This window comes from Cyprinodon variegatus, unplaced genomic scaffold (assembly GCF_000732505.1).
Source record: "Cyprinodon variegatus isolate N-32 unplaced genomic scaffold, C_variegatus-1.0 Scaffold398, whole genome shotgun sequence".
NCBI classification, from domain to species: Eukaryota; Metazoa; Chordata; class Actinopteri; order Cyprinodontiformes; family Cyprinodontidae; genus Cyprinodon; species Cyprinodon variegatus.
The window spans coordinates 176,958-189,047 of record NW_015150851.1 but is presented as its reverse complement, the minus strand read 5'-3'; the positions used below and the strand labels follow the sequence as shown (position 1 = coordinate 189,047).

General features: G+C 37.9%; 2 protein-coding genes across 2 annotated transcripts in view; both read left to right on the top strand.

Annotated features, from left to right (window-relative positions):
• The window catches only part of xrcc6 (X-ray repair complementing defective repair in Chinese hamster cells 6), a 21,599-nt gene extending 13,878 nt beyond the window's left edge, over positions 1–7,721 (top strand). The window contains exons 7-13 of the mRNA XM_015387549.1: positions 193–379; positions 457–625; positions 721–882; positions 2,656–2,785; positions 5,655–5,755; positions 5,866–5,982; positions 7,365–7,721. Coding sequence (XP_015243035.1) covers positions 193–379; positions 457–625; positions 721–882; positions 2,656–2,785; positions 5,655–5,755; positions 5,866–5,982; positions 7,365–7,564 — 1,066 coding nt within the window. The 3' untranslated portion in view covers positions 7,565–7,721. The remainder of the gene's footprint in view (positions 1–192; positions 380–456; positions 626–720; positions 883–2,655; positions 2,786–5,654; positions 5,756–5,865; positions 5,983–7,364) is intronic.
• Positions 7,722–7,871: 150 nt separating this feature from the next.
• The window catches only part of LOC107092863 (GTPase IMAP family member 4-like), an 11,506-nt gene continuing 7,287 nt past the window's right edge, over positions 7,872–12,090 (top strand). The window contains exons 1-7 of the mRNA XM_015387550.1: positions 7,872–8,015; positions 8,158–8,226; positions 8,434–8,511; positions 10,577–10,627; positions 10,699–10,749; positions 10,835–10,885; positions 11,022–11,072. Coding sequence (XP_015243036.1) covers positions 8,184–8,226; positions 8,434–8,511; positions 10,577–10,627; positions 10,699–10,749; positions 10,835–10,885; positions 11,022–11,072 — 325 coding nt within the window. The 5' untranslated portion in view covers positions 7,872–8,015; positions 8,158–8,183. The remainder of the gene's footprint in view (positions 8,016–8,157; positions 8,227–8,433; positions 8,512–10,576; positions 10,628–10,698; positions 10,750–10,834; positions 10,886–11,021; positions 11,073–12,090) is intronic.

The following is a 12,090-nucleotide window of genomic DNA, read 5'->3' as shown; positions in this document are numbered from 1 at the left end:
TTCAGCCCTGTCTTCAGTGTAAATCCCCTTCCTTTGGTACATTTTCTGACCATTTTAAATCGAGGGAAAATACACTTTTTCCAAGAAAAACAAACTGTATATATTCCATTTTTGATTGATTCTCCATCTGCTTACTCTGATGTGAAGTTAGTTTTTTCACTCCATGCTCTTCTTTTGCTGTATGGTGTTCAGGTTAAGCTTGAGTCTTGGAGATGGTATAAATGTAGCTGTGGGGGTTTATGCAACCGCTGTTGCAGCCAGGAAACCCTCCTCCATCAGACTCTACAGGGAAACCAACGAACCGGTGCGCAGCAAAACCCGCACCTTCCACATGCAGACCGGCAGCCTGCTGCTGCCCAGTGAGATGAAGAAAGCCCAGGTAGCCGCAGCTGGCGTATAGATTTAAATGATCCTTCTTTTATTTGTCACTAAATAATTAATCGCCTGTGACTTCAGGTGTATGGGAGGAAGCAAATAGTGATGGAGAAAGATGAGGTGGATGCCATCAAGAAGTTTGACGACCCAGGACTGTTTCTGATCGGATTCAAACCGATGGAAAAGCTCAAACCGCATCATCACATCCGACCTTCTGTCTTCATCTACCCTGAGGAGGACGAAGTTAAAGGTAGATCCACTGATTCAACCGTAACGATGAATAAAACAATCGCTCGCTGCATCATAAAAGCCACGGCGTTAAAATTATTATTATTTTTCTTTCAGGAAGTGCCAGTTTGTTCTCTGCTCTGCTGAAGAAGTGCATCGAGAGAAACCTGTTTGCTCTGTGCCGCTTTATCTCCCGCCGAAACTACCCGCCTAGATTTGTTGCCTTGGTGCCTCAGATGGAAGAAGTCGACGAGGGGAAGGTCCAGATTACTCCTCCAGGTACAAACGATGCGAACTGCTGCCTCCAACATGTGATTGCTTAGTTTTCCATTTTTAATTTATCAGAACCAATACCAGAAAACGTTTTTCCCATTGAATATTATTTTAATGTCAAAATAACTTTGAAATCTAAAATGATCAATAGCAAACATAATTTTACCAGTTTGTTGCCCCGACTCTATCAAACACTGAATAAATAATTAAAAACTCTTTACCAACAAATTAGTAATCTTAGCTTCCTATAATAATATTTATCTATTAGGTCACTGAATAATAAAGTTGAATAAATATTAGGGCTGAAAGAATTAATCAGCTACATTGATCATTTATTATTAGTATAGAGACTCTAAAGCAGGCCTTTAGCTGACAGAGCGAATCACTTAGAGCAGGAATTAAACCAAGACTGTAAAAAAAAATCATATAAAGATTTTGCATTTAGTATCTAAAAAAAAAGACTCTGCTGTCAATCTGCTCTATTCATCTTCCTCAAGGGGAAAATTTTAGTTTCCCCGGTTTAAAGTTTTAAAAAAATCTTTGAGGAACATTTGGCTATCAGATTATTAATCGATTAATCAAGAAAATAATTGACAGATAAATCAATTCGCAGAATAATTATTTTCAGCCTTAATAAATTATGCAAAACACTTAATTTTCAATTAACAAAGACGTAGATCTATTGTTAGTAGACAGGGTATGTTGGTGAAACAAACCCTGACACCTTGTTTCAATGAAGTGGATGCTAACTGTGATCCAGCTCTCTGTTCATCTAACAATCAGTGCTGGGAGAGACTCTGTGGACAGATCTTATATTTACCTCCTGCTTTTAAATCCAGGAGGGATCAGAGGAAGCTATGCTCATTGGTTTCTGATTTTTTTTTTTTATGGAGAGACGAAGGACAGTCGCTCTTCTCTCTCTGGCTACAGAGCTATGAAGGAGGGAGGGGCTTCCCTAAGCACTCAAAGTTTAAAAATAATCCACTGGACTTTGTTTCCAAGTTTGAAGACGTTTCTCTTCCATCCAGGAAGCTTTTTCATTTCAAAATGTCAGAAATAGCGTTGAGTTCCAGACTTTATACAGCAGCCCAACAAAGCCTTGTTTTAGTTTAATAAACATGCAAATTGGAACAGACCAACGTGTTCACCCCTTTGGAATGAGGGTCCTTTGGCTTCATCAGCATTTTTCTCATTGTTGCCAAAATCTCCAACAACAAACAAAGAAGTTGATGGATTTGACGCTTTTTTGGGGGGTGGGGGTAGATGTTTTACTCTTTTTGCATGTTTTTTGCTATTGCTAATTTTAGATTTTCGGATCATTTTCTCATTCAAAGAATAAGGCCTCAGAAAGCCTTATATTTAGTCAAATAAATCTGTGTTCTGTGTCTAAAATTGTGTTAGGTTTGGATTATTTATTCTGCATTTACTAGCACACTTTTTTAACTGGCATCCATGCTTCTGTTGAGTTCCGTTCCGTTTTCATGTTCTACAAAATATCTTTATTCTTTTTAATGTTTATTTTTATCTGCATAGTGTTAAGATGCTATCTTGCATAGATTATTTTATTGCATATAAATTAATGAATCTCGATATTATATTAAAATTTTTTGTATCTTTATAACCTTGCTAAATATAGTAAGAAAGTTGCTTAGTTGGCAACAATGCGTCTGTTTTCCTGTTTGATGTTTACCTTCATTCTGGATCATATTTTTGTTTTGATTTCTTCTTCCTGCAGTTTTCATACTTTAATATTTAGATGTTGTTTGTTCCCTCCATCAGGCTTCAATGTCATCTACCTGCCGTTCGCCGACGACATTAGAAATCTTGATCCTCCCAGATGTCCAGCAGCCTCCCAAACGCAGGTCGATAAGATGAAGGAGATCATCGCCAAGCTCCGCTTCAAATATAGGTTTGTTACAGAGGAAACAGGAAATGTGTTGCTGTAGGAAACTTTGGCTGTCATGATCAGCGGCCCCCTCTGCTTTTTACTAACGCTTCTGAAAGCTTCTGTTCTTCTCGTCTAACATTTTCTAAGCTAGATGTAGCTGGGGATTGGGACGGACATGGAAGCACGTCGATACCGTGACTAATAGAACATCCCTGTGTTGGTTTGAGTGCCTGTTTTGTGTGGGATGGTGATCCATGTTTCAATGAAATCTTGTGGTCATTCCCGAAATTTAGGAAGACATTCAAGGTTTCCTCTGAACGATTGGCTCTCTCGGCTTTTCCATCAGTGATGGTGTCGTGGGGAAAAAGTATTCATATGTTTGCTCCTGTCAAATAAACAGAGATCAATGGATTTCACTCAGTCGGCACTTTATTTTATCTCTGCAAAGCAAGAACGGTTCATCAACAGACACTTCGATTAAATAGTAACGTTATGAATAAACCTTGAGAAAGAATCTGGCTTGTTATGGGAATAAGTATGTCTTGTCTACAAATACCCATCACTCAGGCATTATGTGGCTTTGCAGGTGATACGGACTGAGTGAAAAACTTTTTATTTACAGAGTAAATAGCATAAATCAACGTATGAAATAAAAGAAATCTAAATGTTCCGACGGTTATGTGGTGCCCGCTAATTCAGAGTCGCTCTGAAAATGTGATGTCAGAGGACGGTTGGGACCAAGGCTGGGAGATTCAGCAACCCGTGGCTCTTTAGCGGCTCACTGGAGCTTTTTCAAAGCAAACAAAATGGAAAAAGATTTAAAAAAATGTTTATATAATGTGAAGGAGGACAAACAAACACTCGTTATATTTTCCATTGCTGTTAAAATTGTACAATAAATAAATTTAAACATTTCTATCAGCAAACACTTGCGTCATAGCCTGTGACACATGTTTCAGCGTGGTGCGGTGCCAGGCAGGTGGCTGTTGTTGGATGCATTGGAATTAAATTAAACAGGCTTATTTTCATTTCAATAGCCTGCTTAGCTTATCAAAAGGCTGCTGTTGCAGGCTGTGTTTTATTGCACTGTTTCCCCCCAGTTAGGGGAAAAAAAGACGATTGCAATGTTTCTGTGGTTTGAAGTTAATTAAATTCAGTTTATTTCTATAGCGCCAATTCACAACACATCATCTAAAGACATTTTATAGTTCACCAGATCATACAGTCAAATTTATTCACTATTTTCTATCTAAGGAAAACCAGTTGATTCATTGACTCTTCAGCAATCCCTCACACTAAGCATGCTTGTAGCGACAGTGGAGAGGAAAAACTCCCTTTTAACAGGAAGAAACCTCCAGCAGAACCAGGCTCGGTGTGAGCGGCCATCTGCTGAGGCCGACTGGGATATGTTACGGTCGCCCTATTATGCACATATCTTTTTTTTCTTCTTCAAATTTTCAAAATAAAATTAACACCAAAAGTCTGATTTCTTTTTCTTTAATTCATGAATGCAAAAAATTCTAATACGTTAATACCATAATGGAATTTTAATTTAAAGCACCAAATATCATGCAGCAGATTAGTCACATGGTGGCATTTTTTTCCAGGATGCGCTGCAGGGAATATATAAATATTCAATCATGAATGTTTAATATGAATTTAAGCTTACTTTGGCATTTTAATAGTGGCCTAATATTCACATAGAGCCCTTAGGAGGTTTATTTAAGCCTTTTCAATTTTTGCAGATCTGTTTTTTGTATGTTTGGTCCAATTTTCGAACATTTTGTGTTTCCCACCCCTGGGTTTGGCGGAAGGTCACTAATCAGCAGAGGTGTCAAGTAACAAAGTACAAATACTTCATTACTTTACATAGAAGTTTTTGCTCTCTGTACTTTACTGGAGTAATTATTTTTTACATCTACTCCTTAGACTTTAAGAATAGACTCATTAGTTTTGTTTCATTTAAGCTAATTTTCATTATGGCCTGTTGGTATTAAGAATAAATAAATTATTTAGTTTAATCCAGTCAAATAATTTCTTTGTGGTTGGACTCGGTGCTGCCCCCACTTGTTGTTCACCACATACCAAAATAAAGAGTTTTTCCAGATGATGTAAAGTTAAATGTTACTATTAGTTATAACACTAAGAAAATGAAGTCTAAGGAAGTTTATCATCCAGAATGGTAGAAAATGTTCCTTTAATAGGGTAGAGCAGGAAAGCGTCTGGCCTTAACAGTTTTTCCTACATTACTTTTATACTTTAACTAGTTTTAAAAACATTACCATTACACTTTTACTGGATTAAAAAGCTGAAGTCGATCCTCTAACTTCTACAAAAGTGTTTTTAAATGGTAGGATTTATATTTCTATTGGAGTAATAAACATGAATATTTTTGACACGTCAGCTAATCACAGCATATTTAGTATCAGAATCAGTTTAGTTCATTTTATTAGCCACCTTTATATGGAGTGAATTCTGTCCCGTTATTGTTCCAAGTAAAGATCACGTTTTGTGGATAGAAAATTAGAGAGAAAAATAATAATCCATAAATTAAAGTTTTAAAAACTTTTTTGATCAAAAGAACATTTTGAAACGAACAGGAAACAGGACGTCATGGATCATTCATGCAAAAAGCTCCAGCACAGTGAAGCATAAATACAGATAATAAGGTTGATTCTATTAGCAGCTCCAGTAATCATTTCAGCTGTGAGTTTTTTTGTCTCCTCTGTTAGCTAAATGTTTGGAAGTTAATGACTTTACTGATGTAAAAGCAGAATGTCTTTGATTGAGGCGGACTGACCCATGAAGCGTAGATGTGATGACTGCATTCGATCAGCTATTGGTTTGGTTTCTCTTTTAAAACCGCCTTCTTCTTTCTAATGTGATGCAGGAACGATGCGTTTGAGAACCCGGTCCTGCAGCAGCATTTCAGAAACCTCGAGGCTTTGGCTTTGGACATGAATGAACCAGAGGAGATAGAGGACCTCATCAGTAAGAACGTTAAACACATTAAAGGCACTTTTTTCATCTCATCTACATATTTTTGTATTCTTGTCTTCACCCCGTTTCCTTTTTCTTCTTTCGTTTTTTTTCCACCTTAGAGCCAAAAGTGGACCAGATTGACCAACGACTCGGCCCTTTGGTGGAAGAGTTTAAAGATCTGGTCTACCCTGCAGGGTACAATCCAGAAACCAAACCCGCTCCCAAAAGGAAAACAGGTCAGACTCACCTCTGTTCCTTTCTGTTTGTCGTATATATAGCCCCTGTTAGACCTTAACAATTTAGACCAGTGTCTGCCTGATCCACGTAAAATCTGGCATAAATGCTGGCATACGTTGGATAAGTTGTTGGTAAGTTTTGTATAAGGTATGAGCCCGCTGAAGTACGCTGAAGCACGTCGACATACGCCGAGTATGTTGAGAAATTTAGAGCATTTCCTGCCGTATGCCAGCGTCTGCGATACATATGCCATCAGTTCCAGGTCAGTTATCTGATGGTTGACATACGTTCAGTGTCAGTTCCTCATCAGTTGTGGCATCTAGCTTATCCTAAACCTCGGAGTAACTTGTGCTTAACTTATCAAGAACTTCTCTCCAACGCATATCAACGTATCTGACGTGTTCCAGACGAGCGCTGAACGTGTTTCTAATAAACTAAACAGCAGCTAGGTTAATACTATGAAGTCTTTTTATTCAGGCCGGGCGCCTGTGGGCGCATAGCTGCTTTAACTGATGCTTCGTAATGTCCATGAAATGAGGCTTCTGGTATGGGTGCCTTATGGGGGTGGAACGGTTCGGTTTTGTTCACGGTTTCGTGGTCACGGTTTTCGGTTCGGTTCGGTATATGTTGATTGTTAGCCTGACATGTTGGTCGTGTTGCTGTTAGCATAAACAAAACGTGTTGCACAATGATTGCACACTGTTGCACTTTTATCCACAACTTTCTTTCCACCGTCCTCATAGGTCACTCTAATGCTACGTTCACACCGGACGCAGCAGGAGCAGCAAAATCGCGTCTGCTGCTTCCTTTTTGCTGCTTGTACCAGCGGTGCAAAAGTGTGTCTGACGCACGTTGGGCGGAGCTTCTCTATCCTTTCTCTGCCTTGCAGCTATATTTGCTGTGATCAATGGGAATAGTAGTTTTAATATCTTTTAAAGTGAGAAAATCCACCTGAAAACATAATCATTGCAGTCAGTTCATCCAGATTACCATCCCGCCTTCCAGTATTATTTCTGTCGGAGCCGCTCAGACCCCCACATACAGCGGTGCACTGTCAGTAGAAATCCCATTCATCAGCAGCCTCTGGCCCAGTCGCCTCCTCCCGGTTCACTGCGGCAGTTGGAAGGTGGCTTTCATCTAAATATTCTAAACTGCAGGCACCAGGATAATAAAAGCGAACGCGCTTTGTTGGCAGGTTTCAGCATTTTAAGTTAATTTATGCGTCAATAACCTGTTTCAGAGGAGTCATCATAGAGCTCTGTATCTTCAGCGATGTATATCTCTCCCTGCCAGCTCCCAGATCAGCATCACTGATTGGTTGATGCGGCTCGTGACAGCGCCCTTACACCTGATCATATATATTTTTGTTGATCCCAAGCAGCTGACTCTGGAGGCGGAGCCGAAAAGAAGCCAAAAGTGGAGGTGAACGCAGATGACCTGAGGGCCCACGTGCAGAACGGCACTCTGGGAAAGCTGACCGTGCCGGTCCTGAAGGACGCATGCAAGCTGTTTGGGATCAAAACCACCGGAACCAAGAAGCAGGAGCTAATAGATGCTCTGACTGATCAACTGGGTTCATGAGGCGCGTCAGAAACGCCGTCCAGGTGCTGGAAGGTTCACTGGGCTGAAAGTTAAATAATCCAACTCATGGGGACCAGTTTGCACTAAAAAAATCTAATTCTGGGTTTTTCTGACTGCAACACTGTAAGAAATAAAACCAGGAGTAAAAAGTCATGAGATTTACTGATGTACTGAATTAAAAAGTCTTTTTTTTATAAAATCGGCTCTTTGTTTTACTTCAAACTGAAAGAAGGCGAGTTATAGAGCTGAGGCAGCATTTCCGGTTCTTCTGGAAAGAAGGTGTGTCCTTCCAAAGGGAGGCCTGATAAAACGCATACCTGCAGGATTTTTTCTCTCCTCATTGTTCAGCCTAATCAGACTGGGAGTGTCAGAATGCAGCAGGAAGAAAACGTTGCCCTGGTGTGAGCCGCTCTGTCAGATGTGGACTGGGGTTTACGCCGGCGCTCACAAGGTAATGACTCTTCAGATAACGTTTTAATCTCCAAAAAATGGCTGACATGGACTTTGTGCAGGATTGATCTGCTGTCTTTGCCTTCAAGTGTTTCGATCCTCTTCCTCCTGTTACGTTTGTAATTCTTGCTACTTTTACAAAGATTGATACTTCTCCTTGTGCCGAGAGATGGAGTGTCAGTGTGAAAATGACGCGGGGGCTGCCTCTGCTGGTAGGAAAGATTAAAGTTTGATCTGTAAAAAAAAAAAGAAAATGTGTGTGTGTAATCCATGACAGCTGAATAATGATGACTTAACTGTGTTTTAATCAAAATCAATTACACCTCGCATACAATAAAGTCTCAGAGCCTCGTAAACCAGGCTGCAGACGTCCATAACAGCAACGTTTTAACTAATATTCCCTTTTCTTTCGTTTTTAGGCTGGTTCCTTGGCGGCAGCAATGCCCAGATGGGAGCTTTCGCTGTGGTGGGATATCTTCTCTACAGATTTTCACAAAGTCAGTCGCCTACACCTTCCCTATTCACTAACAGAGGCTGCATTGTGCCTCTGTTTGTTTGTTTGTTTTCTGCAGCAGTTTGGAGCATGAAGCTTACCCTATTTATCTCTGAAAAAGATTTTTTGCTAGGACAGACTTCAGTGTTAAAGTATTTGCCCTCTAGGAAGAGTTTCTGCCTCTTTTTAAGTTAATCAAATACATGTTTTCAATCTCAATAGAAACAAAAAGCCTCAGTGATGCTTTCATCTCCACCCTTGTTTGATCAATCAAATCATTACCAGCTCACATAGAGCCTACTTCATCTTATCAGACAGGTTCTAAGATATCTGAAAGAAACCCCATCATGACAGGATCAGAAGAAACTCAAGATTACAGCTGGATGTTTTATTATAATTGAAAAACTGAGAACAGCTTCAAATAAGTGTAAACATTTTCCAGGAGTGTCTGCATAAGAAAACTACTCCAGGAGGCCCATGATGTCAACATCTAGGCAGAGTTTCCCTCTAGTTTGACCCGTCCAGGGGTCGTATAACGATTTCATGATTAAAAGAACAAAATAAGTTAAAGGAAATAGGGCTGCAAGTAATGATTGTGTTGTTTATCAATTAATCTGTTTATAATTTTTTTTAATTAATAATCTAATAGAAGAAGGTTCCTTAAATACTTTTTACAGAATTAGAAACTTTTCCACCTCTGGATAGAGCATATTGATGACCAACAAGATTTTTTTTATCTTAAATGCAAAATATTTATATATTTTTAACACTTTTGGTATAATTCTTGCTCTAAGTGAGTCGCTCTGTCAGATAAAGGCATATAAAACTCTATACTCCCGCTAAAAATGTATTGATTACTAAATTAGTTGATTATTTCAATAATCAATTAATGGGATTTATTGTTTCAGCCCTAAAAGCATCATATCATCAACTGAATACTACCATTAATTTATTAAATGCACCTATAAATAATTAAATATACCATAGCATTAAATGGCACATTTAAAACAAATGTAAAATGGCATAATAAAAATTAAAAAAAATGTTTTTTTTATCAGTTTATTCAAAAATATACATGGTTCTACATATAAAATAAAATTAAGTGAAATAATTATGTAATTTTTACCGGATAGCGTAGCCTCTGCTACTTGATTGTAAACAGGCTAAAACCCTTGATCTCTGAGCAACACTGTTCATCTTTTAGCCACTAGAGGCGCTAAACCTGTACAGTTGTAGCCATAAAAAATGTCCCAACTTTCCCTGATGGGTCCTTGGCTGGTCCCCGACAATTCCTTTATAAACATCAATCTTTGTACTAAAATATTCTTTCTGTCATGATTTGTGGACATTAAGATCTAAAGAGAAGCGCCATCTACTGGTCAGACCCTGTAATTCAGTGAAAGGCTGGAGTCAGAGTAAAAAAAGATGCACGCCAATGAGGAGGCCAGTAGCTGGAAGTTTGATGGGATTTCTGTGGGAACTGCAGGGTAGTGGGCTGCCATTCGACTGGCGTTTGAATGGCTGCAGTCACATCAGGTGTATAACTAACTGAGGTTTTGACAAAAAGAAAAATAACCTGACGGCCCTACATGGTGGCGGTGGTGTGATGGTCTGGATTTCCTTAATGTAAGTAAAGGAACCCTGGAGGGAAATGTCCATCCATTAATTTGTGACCCTAAACTCAAATTCACTCGGATGATGCAGTGGGAAAACAATCAGCAGTACAAGGCTAGCTCTGAGAGGACCTGGACAAAAAAACTAGTAGTTTAAAAAAAATGTAGTTTTAATCAAACAAGTTTAAATCCTTTTGTGTTGGGAATGATCGCCCACTGTGTGTCGCTGCATCAATCAAATCCCAATAAATACTTGGTCATAATTAAAATTGGTTATAAACAGCATCAACAACCACAGTAAAGACTTTTTTTATTATTTAAAATGGATTCTTCTCAGCATTCTTCTGTTTCATAACAGTGTTTATTAATCAGTTATATCAATTTGGTGATAATTAGTCCTGTTGAGATGTGGATTATTGGTCTTGATTGGTTTTAAGCAGTTTGATCTCCCTGCAGCTCTCCCAGCCCTGATCCGCTGGCCGATCCGTTTCTTCTGCTACATAACCGGTGAGTTTCCTTCATGCTCCACTATGAAGAACTGAAATCAGCAAGGAAACGTTTGTTTTGCTCTGCCTCAGGTCTGTCAGCTCTTTGGGGCTGGGTGAGCCGCCTGGTTGGAACCCTCCGAGGTATGAATAAATACGTCTTATTTCTAGTAATCCTAATCTGAAGCCTAAACTTCCTGATTTCATTTTTTTGTCCTTTTTGTCTCAGGAATCAAGAACCTGATAAAATGGCTTTCAAAAATTTGGCGGTTTCTAGCTGGTAAGCACCTCTTGTTTTTTCTACAGGATATTATTTAGTGGTTTTAAAATCAAAATTGACCTTTATCAGCAACAGAATTACATACGACTGCAATTATAATCTAGTCAGACTAACGTCTAATTTGATGGTTTCTCAGCATTTTCCTCCAAGTTCCGGTGGATGGCTCCCATCATCAGAGCCATTACAGGTCATTAAGATTCATTGTTTTTAAATTTGGGCTCATTTCTTTAGGGTTCTCCGTATCTTTAGACCACCCCCACCCCCTGCCTCATAGTTCAGATTATAGTTGAAATAATCCTCAGAGAGGACTCTTTTCATTGAAGTGACTTAAATAAGCCTTGAAAAGCTTCTTCTGTTTATTTATAGTGAACAGGCATTAACATATATATTTTTATATTTTTAAAGGTTTTTTTTTTTTTTCATTCAAGACAATGTATTATTAATATACATAAAAAATCTACTGTTTAAGGATGTTAGAAATGTTATGAATTCAGTAGCTTAGACCAGAGGTCTTTAATCTGAGGTTTATAAAGTACTAAGTGTATTCTAAGAGATGTTATTTTAATTATTAAATTAAACTCATTATATCACAAGAGGAATAAAATAAAATCTATGAGATTAAACTCATAAAATATGAGAATAAAATAACTAAATAAAATCCTAACATCAAGTCTAAGAGGAAAAAATAAATAACCTGACAAGATTAAACTCGTAACATTCCCTGAATAAAGTCAAAACGTTCCAAAATAAAACCATGACATTACCAAAAATAGAACATTACAAGATTTAAATTCGTACAATTGAGAGATTAAAATTATAGAATTATATTGAAATTGTAAAATTACAAGATTAAAGACGTAATGTTAAAGTCGTATTTTTATGAGATTAAAGTCGTGAAATTAGATTCCTAAAATTAAAATAGTCGTAACATTAAGAGATTAAATTTATAAAATTAGATTTAGGTTGTAACGTTACAAGTTCAAACTTTAATGACTTAAAAAAAGTGCTGATAATAATTAAATTGTGAAAATAAAGTCAAAATATTGCACCTATGAGATTAAAATGCTAACATTATGAGATTAAAGTAGAAACATTACCAGAATAAAGTCATAGTGATAAATGATTGAAGTCTTAACATGAAATTTATTAGATTAGACCAAAGGTCTTAAATCTGGGGCAAAACGAAATTTACTTGCAACATCCTA